The following is a 13,874-nucleotide window of genomic DNA, read 5'->3' on the forward strand; positions in this document are numbered from 1 at the left end:
GGGCAGAGCTCCTGATGTCACCACGCTGAGCCGGACGAACAGTTTTCTTATCACTTTGCTGCCATTTGTCCTGCTGGTATGAGCCAGCTATACCCAATGCCTGTACTGTTTACACCATTGTACCTGTGATCTGAGGAGACCTTATCGCCTTTTCCTGTGCATGGGCTTCCCTCCCCCATTAAGAAGGGAAAAAGTGCATTTGACCTAGCTCTGTGGGTCTACCTCCCCAGGTGAGCATTCACTTGTTATCATCACTCACTGGGTGGAGGTGAAGGTCTGCCTGCATTGTGTGATTATCCTTACCTGAGAGTTATATGCACATTGGCTGCGAATCATCTGAGGAATTTTTTGCACAATCACCATTGTTTGCGTTTGTTTTTTCCTTGGGACTTTTTTTGCCTATATTGCTTTTTTGTATGTGTGTAGATATTTCTTATGCCTCATTTGTTTGAAGGCTCATATATGTGACTCATTTATATATGTTTTAATTTATTAGATATGTATGATTATTAGCTCGGCACAATATTGTTTTTTCATATTATCAGATTTGTTTGCCCGGCTCAACGCTGATTGGCTGGGAAGCCGGCTTCCCGGCCAACCAGCATCGAGCCAGCCGAACAGCATGTAGCCAGCTTCCCGGCTCCATGTTCCCTCGCGGCACTGCCAGTCATAGGAAATCTCCCTCTGACCAGAAATTCCAGTATCAGGAAAGGTATCGGAGCATTTGGGCAAGTACTCGCCATCGGCACCGATACTAGTATCCGTATCACTGCATCCCTAATTGTTATACTTGTTAAACTTAATAAAAATAGACTGAACCAAAAAAAAAGGTTGTCACCAGAACAGGAAGTGAGGGTGGATCTCTCTAGCAGCAACACAGACAGAAGTTATTACTAGTTAACCAGTTGACATCCGCGGTGTTAAACCCCCTTCCCATCCAGGCCATTTTTCAGTATTCAGCGCTGAGGTACTTTAACTGACATTTATTCCGTCATGCAGCGCTGTACTGAAATGAATTTTATACCCTTTTTTGGGGACAGATAGAGCTTTCTTTTGGTGGTATTTATTCACCACTGGGGGTTTTATTTTTTTAATATATTAAGGAAAAATTAAGGGTCTTTTCTGCCCGTGCGTGCCCGCTAGGGGGCGCGCGCGAGCAGAAAAAAATTGCCGTCTGGAGACGGCAACCCGCAGATGCAGCAGTGCCGTCCGTCCGTTTTTTTACTACAGGCGGACGGCAAGAGGTTAAATTTAAAAAAAATAGTAATACACTCAAACATTTTGTCGATGATGAATTCAGATAAAGGAAATATACATTGCCCAGCAAAATATTTCTTTATATTTTCAGCCAGATGGCTCCCTCTCTCTCCGCTCAGCTTCCCTGAACTTCCTGTCCAGTACAAGAGACAGAGCAGTATCCAGCGGCTGTCATCTACCAGCTCAGAGAAGGGAGGAGGCAGAAGCGGGAGAGTGTGTTGCCTTGATGTGCCTATACATTTGTGGAGACAGACACAGCTTACTAACACACACAAAAGGTGGCTCCATAGTACCCTGCAAGGGAAAAAGACATCCTAAAACAGGATATCAAGGCCAGTGCCCAGCAAAGTATTTCTTTCAATTTTTGCCTGAGCACTTAGTCATCATGTTACCGCGCTCGTGCCGACAAGGAGTGCCCACCTTTTCGGGTCTGGTTCGTAGTACTGTACGTACATTACAGGGAGTTGGCTCTTGTTAGACGTGCAGACGAGGGGTGCCCGCCTCTTCTTCCAGGTCACTGTGAGGTTTTTTACTGCCGTCTGTATCCTCATTAGAAAGATTTAATCTCACTTCCTGTCCTTGAGACAACAGGAAATGGGAGGAAATCTACCCCTAGGAAGGGAAATTCACTCCTGTAAGAGTTATCATGGGAAAAAGGCATCGCCACTGAAGCTTTATCGCCAATCCTTGTTCCCACGACAACCCTAAATGTTCAAAATTGTCACAGGGACAGAAAGTGAGGTGAAACCTTCTGAACAGGGGCACTGACAGCAAAACAAACTTTACAGGGGGTTAACCCTTCCCTATGCTATCCAAAACCCCCCCCCAAAAAAAGTTTGCTGGACTTGCACTTAAAAAATGTACCTGTTCCAACTTAAATATAAATTGAACTTAAAGGAGAACTATGGGGTCAGTGTTTTTTTCCCCATAGTTCTCCTTAGGGTAACGGGAGGACACAAACTAGCGTCCTCCCGTTACCCTAAGCTCAGTATACCGCAAGCTACAGCTCGCGGTATACTGAGACGCCGGATCCCGACGTAGATGACGGGATCCGCCCAGCTGCGTGAGTGACAGCTGGCTCTGCCTATCTAGAGGCAGAGCCAGCTGTACCCGCCCCCTCCCCCGTCCGTTCCGCCAGTCAGCGCTGGAGGATCGAAGCGGGGAAAGGGGAATCCAGCCCCTCCCCTGTCATGGCAGAGAGCCGTGACAGGATCGAGGGGTGGGCGAACCTGGTATGCGTTCGCTCACCTCCCGATCTACTGAGCCGACCTGCGACAGTCTTATTGTCACAGGTCGGCTAGAACTATGAGGTGAGTGAAAAGCACTCACCTCATAGTTCTCCTTTAAGAACAAACCTACAGAACCGACCTTGCTCGTAACTCAGGGACTGTCTGTATATTATTCCCTAAAGTTCTTTATTACTATGCACTTTTTAATTGTTCTCCTTTTTTCTCTCAAGGAAACCTGTGATGAAACAAAGACTTTGTTCCGGGTCAGTGCCTCGAAGTACTGAAGCCTTCGGATCACCATGACAGCCCAGTATCTTTTTCAGCGAACGTCCAGCCTTCGTATTCTCCCAGTACAGCTTTCCTTTTACCAGCAGACCTCTGCAGGTGCGACAGCCGTTACATATTACAGTATTTACATTGTTAATGTGCAAAGCATTCCGACGCAGGAAAGGTTACGGCGCGGCTGACAAGTGCCTCCAGCTCGCCACTGTAACCGAGACCCACGCAATTATACTGTACGTACATGTGACCAAACAAAAAGGCAGCCAAGGGCAAACACGGCACGGCGAGCGAGCGTCACGCACACAAACATCTGAGACGAGCGTTCTGTCAGGCATGAAGGGCGATGAAAAGGAAAAACAAAGATAGGAGAAAAGGTTTAGGTTCTCGTAGTAGCTTATTCATGGTTTTAAAGAGAACCTGTCATTTACTGATAGACATAATGCTGACAAGGAGAGGAGTCAGACGCTAGACTTGCATCGCCCAGTAATGAAGGTTTAGAATGTTGGAAATCCCACACGTCTTTGTATTGTTTGCAGGCGACTATAGCTACGTTAGAAGGTTAGGCTGTGGAAGAGTTGGGTGTGCCCGGCTTCCCTGTCATTCAGCAGCTCAGAACTTCACCTAACAAATATTTCCACGTCTAACCACCTCAAAGCTGCACAGGACATCAGAGCAGTATGAGGGGCCAACAGGCCCCACCCACACATGGCAGAGAGCCGTGACAGGATCGAGAGGTGAGCGAACCTGGTATGCGTTCGCTCACCTCCCGATCTACTGAGCCGACCTGCGACAGTCTTATTGTCACAGGTCGGCTAGAACTATGAGGTGAGTGAAAAGCACTCACCTCATAGTTCTCCTTTAAGAACAAACCTACAGAACCGACCTTGCTCGTAACTCAGGGACTGTCTGTATATTATTCCCTAAAGTTCTTTATTACTATGCACTTTTTAATTGTTCTCCTTTTTTCTCTCAAGGAAACCTGTGATGAAACAAAGACTTTGTTCCGGGTCAGTGCCTCGAAGTACTGAAGCCTTCGGATCACCATGACAGCCCAGTATCTTTTTCAGCGAACGTCCAGCCTTCGTATTCTCCCAGTACAGCTTTCCTTTTACCAGCAGACCTCTGCAGGTGCGACAGCCGTTACATATTACAGTATTTACATTGTTAATGTGCAAAGCATTCCGACGCAGGAAAGGTTACGGCGCGGCTGACAAGTGCCTCCAGCTCGCCACTGTAACCGAGACCCACGCAATTATACTGTACGTACATGTGACCAAACAAAAAGGCAGCCAAGGGCAAACACGGCACGGCGAGCGAGCGTCACGCACACAAACATCTGAGACGAGCGTTCTGTCAGGCATGAAGGGCGATGAAAAGGAAAAACAAAGATAGGAGAAAAGGTTTAGGTTCTCGTAGTAGCTTATTCATGGTTTTAAAGAGAACCTGTCATTTACTGATAGACATAATGCTGACAAGGAGAGGAGTCAGACGCTAGACTTGCATCGCCCAGTAATGAAGGTTTAGAATGTTGGAAATCCCACACGTCTTTGTATTGTTTGCAGGCGACTATAGCTACGTTAGAAGGTTAGGCTGTGGAAGAGTTGGGTGTGCCCGGCTTCCCTGTCATTCAGCAGCTCAGAACTTCACCTAACAAATATTTCCACGTCTAACCACCTCAAAGCTGCACAGGACATCAGAGCAGTATGAGGGGCCAACAGGCCCCACCCACCACAGGCTGACTGCAGTAAACTACAGGAGGGGGTGGAGACAAGACCAGACACCCTGCACAAGGAGAGAGAGAGCAGCAGTGACCGGTCTTTATTACAGGAGGGGGTGGAGACAAGACCAGTTACCGTGCGCAAGGAGAGAGAGCAGCAGTGACCGGTCTTTATTACGGGAGGGGGCGGAGACAAGACCAGTTACCGTGCGCAAGGAGTGAGAGCAGCTATGAGCAGTCTTTATTACAGGAGGGTGGGGGAGTGGGCCGAGACAAGATCAGCCACCCTGCACAAGGAGAGAGAGCAGTGACTTGTCTTTATGATATGAGGGGGCGAAGACAAGACCAGTCACCCTACACAAGGTGAGAGAGCAGTGACCTCTCTTTATGATGGGAGGGGGCGGAGACAAGACCAGTCACCCTACACAAGGTGAGAGAGCAGTGACCTGTCTTTATGATGGGAGGGTGCGGAGACGAGACCAGTCACCCTGCACAAGGAGAGAGAGCAGCAGTGAGCGGTCTTTATTACAGGAAGCTCCAAGTGTCACAATGGATTACTGCACAGATCTGGAAGAAATACACAAAGCACCAAGATTCAAGGCAGAATTTACGGGACTCTTGTATCTAGACCAGTGATAGGCAACCCTGGCAATCCAGCTGTGCTGAAACTACAAATCCCATGAGGCATTGCAAGACCAACTGCCACAGTCATGATTCCCAGAGGCATGATGGGACTTGTATATTTGCTTATCCGGGTGTTCAATGCCTCTTGGCCACCCATCCGACCCCAGCCTGTGAATGGGCAATGAGGGAGATGCCGTCACCCAGAGGTCATGCCCGATTCATATAAAATAAAATGGAGATTTAAGCCACTGCAATGCTTCTTATATCTCAGGGACTCTACTGGTGAGATCTCTGCATTGAGTTCCTGGGTCTGCAGACCTGATGGGGCCATTATAAGGGGCCCCACTAGTCCTGCTCGATCTTTCTATATATTCCAGGGGTAGGCAACCTCGGCACTCCAGCTGGTGTGGAACTACAAGTCCCATGAGGCACTGCAAAACTCTGCCAGCCACAGGCAAGGCTCCCAGAGGCAACATTTGTGTTATCACATCAGCTGGAGGGCAAAGGTTGCCTATCCCCAATATATTCTATATCATGGGGAATGTAGCCGGAGGAGCTCTCCTAAGTGGATGGAAACGGAGTAGAAAGTCACCATTAGGGGGAGACATACAAGAAACCAGGGTCTGGCTAAACCCACTAGGCTCCACCTATCATGAAAACATGACTTTTGGATGCACTGGCCCTTTAAGAAGATATTTAGCATTGGTATGCACAACAAAAGCTCCACTACTACGCTGTCCTGCCCGATGACCATTTTTGTGCCGTCAGGAAAGTAATTAAAAAGGTCACTTCCATGTTTGTTGCCCGCCTCGGGGTGGTAAACGGCCAGCATGCGAATAATGTCCAGCCCCTGCCGCGGTGACTATGTAACAAGGGCAAGTAGAGCATGAAAAGCACAGTGTCAATGTAATGAGTGTTATTAGCGCATTCACATTTACTGCCTGCCCATCACAGAGCAGAGAGGGCATCCATTGCTGCAAGGGGTTCTGGGTAATGGCACGGAAAACAGCTTCTCCCCAGTCACAATGCAGTGGATGGACAACAGTATATAAAAGATGGTGTATGACGTTCCCATTAACCAGCACCTATTCCTCTTAACTGCGTGCTGAGTTCTCTCTATTTCCAGAAAACTGCAGGAGGAGCGGAGACAAGACCAGTCACCTGCACAAGGAGAGAAAACAGCAGTGAGTGGTCTTTATTACAGTAGGGGGCGGAGACAAGACCAGTCACATGCACAAGGAGAGAGAGCAGCAGTGAGCGGTCTATTTTGCAGGAGGGGCGGAGATCAGACCAGGTCACCCTGCACAAAGAGAGAGAGCAGCAGTGAGCGGTCTTTATTACAGGAGGGGGCGGAGACAAGACAAGTCACCCTGCACAAGGAGAGAGAGCAGCAGTGAGCAGTCTTTATTACAGGAACAGCTTTATTTTTGCCATCTGTCTCCAATTAGGGAGATTTCCATTCACTTAGCCACAAGTGAGAAAAAAAAACAGTGGTGGTCAGCAGGATCGCCAGAACTGGTGTCCCCAAGATTTCCCACCTATTCCTGCTCTGATGACAACTTACTTATTGAAGATGCCCATAGGATGGACTTCCTTAATACACAATTTCACTCAGCACTGTCAATATGCACTTCCTGGTGTCACATCTTTCACAGAGCCAGACGTCTGAACTCCAACTCAAAGTTTGAACAATCTAACATTATCACTGCTTGCTGGAAGCAATGCATGGTGGGATCTGTAGTCTTGAGAAATGGAGATTGCGTCACATCAAGCAGCAGGGAAAGTGATGCAAAGCACACTGGGAATCCAGGAAGTTGTGATGGGCAGACAGAAGGCAGCACTCACTACATAAAAGGGATTTTATCATGTAAGCTTTGGCTGTATTATCAGAGACAACTCTACTATGTATTCCTATTACAATGATGATGTCATAGCAGGAGAGGATATGCTGGGACTTTACAACTCCGGACTGTAGAATAAATAGATTAAAGATCATTAACCAACTTCTTTTATATCAAAGTTCCGACTTGAATACAGCTATGATTCACTAATTGCCCGAAATTGCTCACACCCACCCACATATATAGAAGAGTTATAATACAGAACATTTATAACAGGGGTGAGCAAACTCCGGCCCTCCAGGTGTGGTGAAACTACAAATCCCATGATGCATCTGTCTCTGGGAGTCCTGCCTGTGGCTGTGAGAATCTTGCAATGCCTCATGGGATTTGTAGTTCCACAACAGCTGAAGGCCGGAGTTTGCCCCCCCCCTGCTTTATAAGCTTCATTATTTCTAAAAGGTGGAATTTCCCTTTAAAAAAGGAGAACTATGGGGTTAAGGCTTTTCTCCATAGTTCTCCTTAGGGTAACGGGAGGACACGTAATTAGCGTCCTCCTGTCACCCTAGGCTCAGTATACCGCGAGCTGTAGTTCGCGGTATACTGAGACGCTGCAGTATACCGCAAGCTGCTGCTCGCGGTATACTGAGACGCAGAAGCAGATCCCAACATTATGTCTGGATCCGCCAAGCTGCGTGACTGACAGCAGGCTCTGCCTATCTAGAGGCAGAGCCAGCTGTACCCGCCCCCTCCCCCGTCCGTTCCGCCAGTCAGCGCTTGTGGATCGGAGCGGGGAATCCAGCCCCTCCCCTGTCACGGCAGAGAGCTGTGACAGGATCGAGAGGTGAGCGAACGCCGGTATGTGTTCGCTCACCTCCCGATCTACTGAGCCGACCTGTGACAGTCTCATTGTCACAGGTCGGCTAAAACTGAAAAGCACTCACCTCATAGTTCTCCTTTAATGTTTTTATTGTTTTATCCTGCCTGAAGCTCAGAGATGAACAATCCCCGTGTTCCCCAGAAACACCTCTGCACTGTAACAATAGCACAATAGCTCCATTCACCGGGGGAGAATGCTGAACCTGCACATGCTCTCTTCTCATAACTTCCACACACGATGCCGCACAAAACTAGGAGCCCATAAATCAGGGGCAGACAACCTCGCCACTCCAGCTGTGCTCAATCTACAACCCACATCATGCCCTTGGCTGTCAGTTTTTGCAATGCCTCATGGGACTTGTAATTCCACAACAGCAGGAGGGTCGAGATTGCCAGCCCCTGATATACAGAGAATTACACATTGTCACCCATCAATGGTGTACAATCCTCCAACACAGAGTCACATGATCTCCTGATACTAAGTGTCCATGAAACATCTATTCCCGTCATGTCATCCACTTCCATTATCAGAGCTTCATCCAATCAGTGCTGAGAAAATACCATCCAATCCGAGGCCTCAGACTAAACCTGGACAGCAAAAACCTTCCACCAAACCATAACGACCTGAAAATGACACAACCGGGAGGAACGGCCCCAAAAATAACACAACCGGGAGGAGTTACCCTAAAATGACACAACCGGGAGGAACGACCCTAAAAATAACACAACCGGGAGGAACGACCCTAAAAATAACACAACCGGGAGGAACGACCCTAAAAATAACACAACCGGGAGGAACGACCCTAAAAATAACACAACCGGGAGGAGTTACCCTAAAAATAACACAACCAGGAGGAACGACCCTAAAATAACACAACCAGGAGGAACGACCCTAAAGTAAGCCAACTAGAGGAATGACTATTGTACATACATAGTCCACACAGACACACACATAGTCCATACAAAGACACACACACACATTGTACACACATACTCAACGCAGACACACACATTGTGCACACACAGCCCACATAACACACTGTTCACACATAGTCCACATAAACACATACACATTGTACACACATAGTCCACATAAACACACACACACACACACACACAACTGTACACACAGACACAGAGGCCATACACAGACACACATTGTACACACATACTCCACACACAAACACACACTGTAGACACATACAACACATATTTGCACAGATAACTCATTCCCTGTTCACAATGACACACACACCTCGGGTGAATATGAAATGAGAAGCAGTCAATACATATGAATGAGTCGCAGAGTGTAAACCTGCACCGACATCTAGAACACGCTACAGACGTCTGGCTCCCAGCAACATGATCTGATCCCCCATCATCCGGGGGAGGTGTTGGCTGATTTTAGTGCTGGGGATGGGGCTTGTCTTGTGTGCCGACAATCTGATGACAATGACAGCCACATATCGGGAAGACATGGCAATACCAAACCCCATACATAACAGATCCGGAAAGTAAACACAGGACTTAGTACATTTTTGTTGCACATTGTGATTTTGTTTTGGTTAATGAAGGTGAAATAAAGTACAGGTTGCCTTGGTGACTTGGCATGCGCTAAAATGCACGGAAACGCGTTTCATACATTTTTCATTTACTCCCATTGAGGTCTATAGAGATAGAAAATCTCCAGAAATGTGACCAGTTCTCTTGTTGTGTAACCGGCAAAGTTACACAGGTGTGGGCGGAGACTAACTGCACATTAAAAACTTTTTGTTTTCATTCTCCCTCTCACATCAATTCCTTTTCCTCCAAGAATGGTGACTTTACAGGACACCTCAAGGGTCAAAATACTAACCTTTTTTTTTTTTGCCTTTTGTGCATTGCGCCTAATTTTTTCTCAGCGCACACCAACAAAACAGGTGGACGAGCCCTTAGTCCCCATTCACACATAGGTGTATTGGGAATGCACGCCATCAATGAAAGTGTGAAACAAACGCCCATGAACGCACTACACCGCATTCCTGGTATGCCGATGTGTGAATGGGGCCTAAATCGCTACTTCCTAGTACTAGCAGAGCTTAAACCATAGGAAGCCATTGGTTCCGTTTTGTTGAGCGTTCCTTTTCTTGTTCGGCGCCGCCGCGCTTGCAATTTTTAACAGCGCCAATAAGACTAGAGCAGCTTCCCAAGTAATGTCCATCTTCCCGGGAAATCTCACGCTGCCACCTGTTTCCTTACAGTCCATTACCCAACACTCCATCTGATCAGCTGTTTTTTTGAAGCCTGCACTGACCTCCACGGCTGACACAATACGACAGACGCAGCCATCGGAGTAAACGAGCACGGAGTAACGCAAGCACGGGTGACCAACACATTCAATTTAAATGCGTTTTTTCAGTACAGGCCGCAGCAAGGGTCAAAATACCAACACCTACATTTTTTTTTCACTCAAGGCACTCGTGTGGTGTGAAAGGGGCACTCGTGTGGTGTGAAAGGGGCACTCGTGTGGTGTGAAAGGGGCACTCGTGTGGTGTGAAAGGGGCACACAGACGACAATTGCTTTTTGCCGTGTCCTTGTGTTGAGCCTGCGCTGATCTACGAGCCCTAAAACGTGTCCCCGGAAACTCTTGGGTGCATGTGTACTTCTAAAGCCTGCGCTGGCCCAAGGAAACAAGGGGGGAATGCCACTGATTAGGGTAATTAGAGCCGACACAAAGCTACTAAAAGAAGAAAAGTATTAATGGATGTTATTATTAGGAAGGTGGAGAAGTCTTACAGGCCAATATAAAGTGTACCTGTCATGGGGACAACATGGGGGCTGCCATTACTTGCCCGGTTCTCTTCTGTTCTTCCCAGTTCTCTCCTGTTCTGCCCAGTTACAAACCCAAAACAAGCAAATGTTCTGGGGAAAAGTCAGTTCTCGTGTCTCTCTGCTACAGGTCAGGGACTCAGAAAGCCCTATAGCCACAGGATCAGCATGAAAGCCAAGAAACAAACAAGAGGCAGCCTACACGTCTGTCATGACAGGTCTTCTTTACACTGTCTATACAGATATGGACCTCATCTTCAGAACCTAGAGCGACCCACTTAACGTTACCCCAAATACCAAAAGGTATTGAATCAGCATGGCAGCTGGACGTTTTCAAAGAGGTCACTATGGATGTCTCTTGTGTTTGTAAGATCCTATGCGTATAATCACTGCTCAGTATATTTCAGGTGACCTGTTCATTGGGGGCCACACCTTGTGACTTCTTGTGCCCCATACAGAACCCAACCACACAATGGCCTTTGAGACCTGCACCAGATGCTTGTGCACCATACACAACCCAATCATAGAATGCCCTATGGCACTTGCACCCCACATACAACCAAACCATAGAATGCCCCATGGCTTGTACTCCATACACAACCCAATCATACAATCCCCTACAGCACCTGCACCAGCCGCTTGTGCTCCAAACACAACCCAATCACAGAATGCCCCATGGCTCCTGAGCCAGATTGCTTGTGCCCCATATACAACCCAGCCATACAATTCCCTATGAGACCAGCACCAGACACTTGTGCACCATACACATTCCAAAGAATGCTCTACAGTACCTGCACCATATCGCTTGTATCCCACATATAACCCAACCATAGAATGCCTTATGAAACCTGCTCCAGATGCCTTGTACTCCATGCAAAACCCAACCATAGAATGCCCTGCGGCACCTCTGCCAGATCATTTGTGACCCATACACAACCCAACCATAGAATGCCTTATAAAACCTGCCCCAGATGTCATGTACTCCATACATAACCCAATCATAGAATGCACTACGGCACCTGCACCAGATTACTTGTATACTATATACAACTCAATCACAGAATGTCCTTTAGTACCAGCACAAGAAATGCCCTACGGCACCTGATCACTTGTGCCCCATACACAACCCAATCATAGAACGCCCTACAGTACCTGCACCAGATTGCTTGTGTCCTATATACAACCCGCCAGACCACTTGTACGCCACACACAATCCAACCATGGAATGTCTTAGTAGACCTGTGCCAGAACCCTTGTACCCCAGACACAACCCAACCATAGAATGTCTTAGGAGACGTGTGCCAGACCCCTTGTGCCCCACACACAACCCAACCATAGAATCTCTTAGTAGACCTGTGCCAGACCCCTTGTACCCCACACACAACCCAACCATAGAATGTCTTAGTAGACCTGTGCCAGACCCCTTGTACCCCACAAACAACCCAACCATAGAATGTCTTAGGAGACCTGTGCCAGATCCCTTATGCCCCACACACAACCTAATCACAGAAGGCTTTGTGGTAAATGCTCCAATTTTCTTGCGTGCGTCCGATACACAACGCAATCATTGCACGCTCTATGACACCTACGCCAGACCCCTTGCACCCTATATACTGCACCATACACACAGCTCCGGCCGGCTAGGTTCACACTAACTAGGTGGCAGCGCACTTAAGTGTCCTGCACCACTTTATGTCGCCAAGGTGCATTGGGGGGGGGGGACACATTCATTTGCATGCATCAACGCAACTAACGTGCAGCACAACAGTGCGAACACCAGATCGCATGTATCCAATACACATCTCAATCATCTGATGCCCATAGCCATCTCTCTATCCAGATCTTACCTTCATGTCGCTGATGATGGTCTGGAAGAGACCTCCCAGGGCACTGCACTCCTTCTCTATCACAGCCTCCATTTTTTTTCCAGCAATAGGATCCACAGGACAGGCAAAAGCAGCAAGAGAGCAAAATCCAGCCAGGTGCAGCAATCAGGATCCCACTATGGGGGGTACAAGGAGAGCCGCTTTAAATGACAGATGGAACAGAGGACACACACACACAGAGCCGGTGTAGGGATGGGGTGTGCGATCCCCAATCAGCCCAATGGGGATCAGCTGATTCACACTCTCAGGATCACAATCCCCACAAGATCACCCCCCTGCACAAGATCCATTGCTCATCAGTGGAGCACATTGCCGAGATCCAGCGAATGACTGAGAAATATTCGTCTGTGTGCGGAGACATGCGAATCCCATCCAGTACAATCCGTGCTCTGCCCAGCTCTGCGCTGACCTGCTTGCCTCTTCCCCTTCCGTCCGCAGAATGGGGAGAGCGGCACATGGCGCCCCCTGCTGGACAGCTCGGGTACTGCACAGGACAGCGCTATTGTGTCGGCCAGAGCCCAGCACGTCCGCTGGCGGCTCTGCGGTACACAGCCAACGCATTGTCCTTGGGGGTCCCCGAGATCTAGTGGGGGCTTAAAAAGGGCCCATTCATACCAAAAATCGCATAAAAGACGCATGCAAAACGAAAATGCATTTACATCCTTTTTTTTTTGTTAGGAGGTATCATAAGTCCCCTTTGACAGCTAGGCGTTTTGTGAATACATGCGTTTGCGTTCGTGTGTTCATGTGCATGCGTTCTTGTGTTCACAGAACGCATGCAAAACGCTCAATGCACTTGCGGTGCCATTGACTTGTTAGAACTAGAGGTGCAGCGAAATGTTAAAACCGAAATGAAACCGAAATAAAAAAAATTGTCAGATCGAAACCGATACCGAAAATGTTTTTTTATTTAAATTTTTTCACATTTTTAAAATATTTTTTTAAATAAACTTTTACATTTTTTAATATTTATTTTTATTTATTGATTAATTTTTCTTAAATATTTTTATTTTTTACTTTACTTTTAGGGGCTTCGGGGGAAATATTAGGGGTCTAAACAGGCCCCTGATATTTCCCTTCTAAAATAGAAAAAGAGATTGAGAACACAGAGTCCTCAATCTCTTTTTCTGTGTCCCCTGTTATCAATGACCAGGAATCCTCTATGAGTGTTCCTGTTCATTCATAACATGAGGACAGAGTATGTTTACTATAATCACAATCATGAATGAACAGGAGATGAAGTAGATCACTTCCCATTCATTCATAATTGAGGATATAGTAACCATACTCTGTCCTCAATTATCTACAAACACTCAGCGATCACTGATCACTGAGTGTTTGTACCCGCTCTCC

General features: G+C 47.4%; 1 protein-coding gene across 3 annotated transcripts in view; it reads right to left on the reverse strand.

The window, feature by feature from the left end:
• Positions 1–12,664, reverse strand: part of MTSS1 (MTSS1, I-BAR domain containing) — a 155,871-nt gene extending 143,207 nt beyond the window's left edge. For all 3 annotated transcript variants that reach the window (XM_018562233.1, XM_018562234.1, XM_018562232.1), the window contains exon 1: positions 12,483–12,664. In XM_018562233.1, coding sequence (XP_018417735.1) covers positions 12,483–12,554 — 72 coding nt within the window. In that variant the 5' untranslated portion in view covers positions 12,555–12,664. The remainder of the gene's footprint in view (positions 1–12,482) is intronic.
• Positions 12,665–13,874: the final 1,210 nt, after the last annotated feature.

The sequence above is a fragment of the Nanorana parkeri genome, unplaced genomic scaffold, assembly GCF_000935625.1.
Source record: "Nanorana parkeri isolate BGI_ZX_2015 unplaced genomic scaffold, ASM93562v1 scaffold566, whole genome shotgun sequence".
In the NCBI taxonomy this organism is placed as follows: Eukaryota; Metazoa; Chordata; class Amphibia; order Anura; family Dicroglossidae; genus Nanorana; species Nanorana parkeri.